General features: G+C 44.6%; 1 protein-coding gene across 20 annotated transcripts in view; it reads right to left on the reverse strand.

Moving 5' to 3' along the window:
- The window catches only part of NRXN1 (neurexin 1), a 999171-nt gene extending 993159 nt beyond the window's left edge, over window positions 1-6012 (reverse strand). For all 20 annotated transcript variants that reach the window (XM_028139955.2, XM_028139954.2, XM_028139952.2 and 17 more), the window contains exon 1: window positions 5238-6012. In XM_028139955.2, coding sequence (XP_027995756.1) covers window positions 5238-6012 — 775 coding nt within the window. The remainder of the gene's footprint in view (window positions 1-5237) is intronic.
- Window positions 6013-6216: the final 204 nt, after the last annotated feature.

Raw genomic sequence — 6216 nt, forward strand, 5'->3', positions numbered from 1 at the left:
GATGGTGGTAGTAGTTAGAACAGAAATAACAAGTGGACACTTCAGAATGCTTGCTATGTGTCAGGCAACTGTTCTCAAAACTTGACATAAAGTCATCTGCTTAACTTCGGTAAGATCCCTATGAAATACGATTATTAGTCCAATTTCACAGATGACAAAACTGAGGAATAGAAGTCTGAGTGTATAACCCCTCAAATCAGGCAGTGTGGCCCCAGAGTCTGTATAATTTAACCTCTACACTACAATTGCATCTCAGAACAATTAAAATCTCAAAATAATACATTCCACCTCATTGGTGGCATTCTAGAGTCATAACTCAATTTTGGTTATTAATTTATAGTCGAGATAAATGTTTTTTTTTTGCTAGACCTGATAGATGCCTTTCACTTTAAGAGCTTCCCAGAATGTGTTATCTATATCAAAATTATTGATGGACTTCTCCATTGCACTCCAAGCTTTTTTATCACAGATGATGCACCTTACCCTACAATGGTAGACTTCAAACAAAACTGGTAAAATCTCTGAATCTTTTTTGTCTAGTACCTACCTATATGGTAAATGCTTTTTTTTTTTTAACCTCACAAAGATTGTAAGAATCTATATAATATTTTCATTTATTGTAGTGGTTAAAATATTGAAAGTCCAGAATCAATCAACCAATAAATATTGTCACAAGAAAGACATGTTTAGCAAGGTACTTGAGGGTATAGTAAAATATGACACGGCCAATGGGCCCCAGAGCCTTTAGAGTCAACGGGTATATCTGTCTGAAACCACATGACAAGTCACCAAAAGGTTCAAACAATGCTTTTCTTTTACAGATAAAACCAAAGTGTTCCAAACAACGAATAGCCTTAGATTTCTCCACGTAAGTAAACTGACAAAGATTCTAACTTCCTTAGAGAAAGAATCTTGTTTTTCTCTATGTGCCCTAGTTCTGTCTACAGCTTACAGTGGGTGCTTAACAAATGTTGTTGACTGACAAACAGAAAATAATGTTTCCTCTGGCCCCCTATCAATCTGTTCTATACACTGTAGCCAGAGTGACATTTTTGAAATATAAATATAATAAAGGCACCCTCCTCCTCACCTTCCACACAAAACTCCTTCCAGTGCATTTCTACCAGTGCTTTTCTACCTCACCTTCCACACAAAATTCCTTCCAGTGCTTTTCTACCACTTTTACATTAAGATTAAAATCACTGACAAGGTCTAGAAAGCCCTGCATGATCTGGTCCTGCTCCCTCTAAGAGCTCCGTACTCAAGGAACTTCTCTCAATTGCTTGAATGTACCGTGCCATCTCCTGCACCAGGATTCTGTACCTAATATTCCTCCTCTGCCCTTACCTAGTTAACTCCTTCTCATCTCCTGGGTTGTAGTTTAGAGATCACTCTTCAGTAAAACCTGTTTTAATTAGTTCAGTTCACACTATTTTAAGTCATCACAGTACTGTGTACCAGTCCTCCAAAATACTTACTACCATTTAAAATTCCCATCTATTTACTTATTTTTAAGTATTGTGCCTCCTCATTGGAATGCAAGGTCTGTGAAGAAAGGAACTATTTCTGAGAGTTTACCATTTTATTACCTGAGTCTGGTACTCAGGCACATACAAAGCCCTCAATTTTAAGAAATGAATGAGTAAATAAATGAGTGAATAGGGTTGTCTATCTGGTCCTATTAGTAAAGTCATAGAACACAGGGGCTTTATTAAATGACATCTATCACACTGCCATGTTGGTTAATATTAAGCAATCAACCATCACAAGCCATATGTGTTTATGGCCATTTAAATAGGGGATGTAAACAAAAGAGACAGAGTGAGTCTAGTATGAAATTTTAACATAAATGACCCTAAAATACATGAAACCTGGACCTGGAAATCATAAAAAGTTTAACTTAATTTGTCATTGATCAGCCTTTTATTCTCATTTTTAAGGTGGGTAGCCATGGAATTAACTAATTCTTTTAAGCTGCTAGGAAACTATTAGTCCTCTTAAGTGGGAACTTACTAAATAATAATGTCCCCGAGGCACTTAGATGAGTATGATTCACTAAAAAAGCTATGTACCCCACAAGCGTCCATCATTGAGAAAAAATGACATTCTTAGATAGTTCCATTCTGGGACTGACTTTAAGGGTCAAAGAACGGAACTGATGCATAAACTAGTTCCGTTCCATCAGCCATTTATATATATTTTTTCTCTTGATTAATGCCTGAACCTGAAAAAAATATCAACCCTAATAAACTAGAAATCTTATTCAGCAGACATGATAATTCAGGGATAGAGAATCAGTGTTTGTTCCCAGGCTCTGCCACTAACCTGTTCATGACACATAACCCTCTGTTTGTTTTTTTCTTTCCATTACTACATAAATAAATAAATAAAATTTGCTAGGCCAGAATAAACAGAGTGAGGATAAACGTGAACTCATTAAATAAAAACATTCTAAAAATTCACACATGCATAAATTGTTTCAAGCCATTCTAGGCCAGGGAGGGGGAGAGAGAGTCGTCTCACTGTCTCGCTAGTAACTTTGTGGTATTTTGAGTATGAAGACAACTAAAATAATATTAGACATTTTTATTAAGTTAAAAAAATTATAGTTGACACCAGACATTATTTAAATTTTATTTAATGTTTGCTGTTTTGTTTTTTCCTAAATTATCTCTAATGAATGTGGATTTATTTGGTTTTGAATTAGTGTTTTAAAAGAATGTGGCAATCAGTGTGAATGCTGCCTAGAGGCAGGGCTTTGTTTAGTAGTATACTTCATCTGAATAGAAACCCTCTATCCCTAGCCATCAGTAGATGATTGGTGTTGCGAGAGGCATCAATTCTCAATTAATTATTTAATAGTCACTTGACACACATGAAACAGGGAAAATCACCAAAATGGAGCCAATCCTTTTGGGAAGAAAGGCTGCCTTTATCACTCCATCTCCCATTCCTGAGATAATCAAAGGAATCCAGCCTTTTGTTTTCTCTCCAGGACTAGTGGTGATCTCTGCACTCCTGTTCAGGCTCAAATTTTCAAAATGAATCAATGCTCCAGAACAATCCTGGTGGATTTTCTTTTCTGGGTTGAATTACCTTATGCGTCAGGTACTATAATGTTCAGTTATGTAGTTTGGTAATTCGAAATTCTTCCCCTTATGAAAAGAGCTATCCACTTGCAAAATAAAATGCATTTCATAGACATCTAATTCTGCTTCTCATCAACATATTACTGTCGCCATGCTTTCTTCAATCTGAGCTACTCCTGATTATACCTGATCCCTGGATCCCATGTTTAAAATACATGGAAAAATTAAAATTGTCATTTCAAACACCTTCCCACAGAGAACAAGCTGGGTCGTATTTGTTTCATAATTTAAGGAAGTTATACCTTATGTGTTCTTTATTAAATGGCCTGCTTTGTATTTTAAAGTGCCATTGGGATACTTACAGCAGTTTTTGCCATAAAATAATGTTCGTTTTTATTCATTTCTATTTATCAGTGTAGAGGTATGCAACTTCAAATACATTATGGCAACTCATCACATGTAGTTATCTGAATCATGATTTACAATTAAGTTAGATTTGGTGGAGGGAAACATGTACTGTTTTATTTATGTAAAACATAACTACAAAGCCTGATGCTAAATCCATGGAAATTTACTGGCCACGCTGAAGTGCCGTATAGACCATGGAATAGTCTTCTCTAATGACTTAAGCCAAATTATAATGAAAACAAAAGCCCTCATGAAGACAGAGCAAGAAAATAACCTCTTACTTTTTTTCATAAACTCATGAACTCTCCTAACCACCAGCTTTTTCCCTCCTATCTCCCTTTGCTGTTTAAACAAATACAAATTGTATCAAGCCTTCATTTTTCTTCAAGTCAGGTGAGAGAGAACTGCCAAATCTAATAAGATTTACAAGGGCTAGTTCCCCTTAGCAGTGTCAGCAAAAATAAAAACCCAGGAGACATACAGTAATATACAGCCATACATAGAGCTTAGTCCCTACAGCCTTCAAAATCAGATTTAATAATTCACCTCTCTCTAAATTTCAGCCGTAAATACCATTTGCCCATGTGTTGATTGCCTTGATTTGACCCTGACATCTTCTCTCCGGGCCAGCCACAGATATATATATCCATGTTTCATTGTTTTCATATCACTCACTTTCTGTTCATAGGCTTTTCTGTACTTACACAGCAATACTGTTCCTTGATCACTGTCATGTAGTAACATGGGAGAAACACACTAATGACTTAATTTTCAAAGGGGAGAAAATGAAACTTAGATCTGATTTTATTTTAAATGCCACCCTGTTTCAATCCCGAAGAACAACAGAAATGACAACAGTGGCCTTCCCTCCTCAGATAAATGCCATCTGCTGATTATCCTCAGATAATCTCTTGCAATCCTTCCTATGCAGCCCCTGTTTATTCGCTTCCCAGTCCAGCAACATCTAAATTCCTCTTACTACTCCGCTTCCCAGAGCATCTGCTAGTTGAGAAATGCTATTACATCTCTTGACATTTCTAAACATTAGCTGGCCTGTCTCCCACTTGGGAAACCTCAGAAATCACATCCTGTGACTTTGAACCTGACCCATGTTGGACTTGGTCGAGGCCACAGAAAATCTTCACATGCTCCTCCCCCGCTTTCCACAGCCAGGACCTTACGCTTGACTTGGAAAAGGCACAGCAGTGCCCACGAGTCCTGTCTCGCTGTCCCTTCCCGAGCGTAACTACGTGGAGATGCTCGGCCGCCACGCTGAACCTGCTCTGCCCTTCCTTCTTCACCGAACGTGTGCCCCCTCTCCTACCGCCCAGCGGCCTCTCATGGGGGGAAACCTGTGCCTTCTGGATTAAGGGTTACTCAGGTGGGCCATGGCCCGGGGAAGACGGGGGACACCCCGGCAAAGACTCCAAGGAATGGATGGCACATGGGCATCCTCCTTGCCTCGAGGTGGGGGAGGTAAGGCCGGTGGAAAGGGCGCCCAGGGGGAAACGGAACCTTGGAGACGTGGCTGGCTCGGCCCTGCAGAGGATGCCCAGCGAGCAGCTGTGGGAGGTGATGAGGCACCCAGGCCAGACTCAGGTCTTCACCTGGAAACTCGCTGAAAGGCTGTCCCGAGAAGGCAGCCCCCCTGCACCTGCCAGCCGGGCGGCTGCCGGGCCTGCCTCCCCCGCGCCCCGCCCAGGCCGAGGCCCCGGGGGAGGGGCGGGCGTCGGGCCTTACCTTGGCTGCAGTCCTTGCCGTGGAAGCCGGTCCGCGAGCAGTCGCACACGGCCTGGTCGTCCACCACGGAGCACACGCCCCCGTTGAGGCACACCCCGCCCTCGCCCTCGTCGCCCGCCTCGCACGGGCTCCCGCCGCCGCCGCTGCTGGGCGGCTCGTCGTCCAGCCGCACCTCGCCGCTGTCCACGGGCAGCGCCTGCGTGGAGTTGACCCTCACGTCGCGGATCCAGCCCTTGAAGGGCTCGCGCTCGCGCACCGACGCCAGCGTGAGCTTGAGCGCCGCGGCGCGCAGTTCCGGCGGCAGCCCGCCCACGAACAGGCCGCTGAACACCGTCATGTCCCTCCGCTTGGACTTGACCTCCACCCACTTGGCCTCGGCCTGGTCGATGAAGAGCGTGGTGTTGCGGAACTGGCGGCGGAGGAGCACGCTGTGCCAGGCGCCGTCGTTGACGGGCGTGTCGGCCAGCAGCGTGGCGGGCTCGGCGCAGAAGATGGAGAAGCTGAGCTGCAGGCGGCCGCCGCGCGTCAGGATGAGCTCCAGGAAGTCGCAGAAGCCCTCGTCGTCGAAGTAGAGCACGAGGCCGCGCGCGCTGCGCGTCTTCAGCTGGAAGCTCATCTCGCTCTCGCAGCAGGCGTTCCACTTGGGGAAGCGCGTCCACTGGCCCTCGGCGCCCGGGAACTCCAGGCCGCTGCCCAGCTCCGCCCAGCAGCCCAGCAGCAGCAGCGAGAGGCACAGCAGGAAGCAGCCCCCGCGCTGGAGAAGCGCCGTCCCCATGCTCGGGGCTGGGGTGCGGCGGGGGGGTGCCGGGGCCGACAGGGTCACAATCGTCCTGGACCCCGTGATGCAGAAAGAAGGGCCCGGGCGGGGAGGAGGTAGGGGTGGAGGGAGTGGGCTGGAGCCGGAGGGGTGCGCCCTCCTTTATCTAGCTCTTTTTTTCTTCTTCTTCTTCCAGCAACCCCGCCCTCTCTCCTTATAGTC

Source organism: Eptesicus fuscus, chromosome 16, assembly GCF_027574615.1.
Source record: "Eptesicus fuscus isolate TK198812 chromosome 16, DD_ASM_mEF_20220401, whole genome shotgun sequence".
In the NCBI taxonomy this organism is placed as follows: Eukaryota; Metazoa; Chordata; class Mammalia; order Chiroptera; family Vespertilionidae; genus Eptesicus; species Eptesicus fuscus.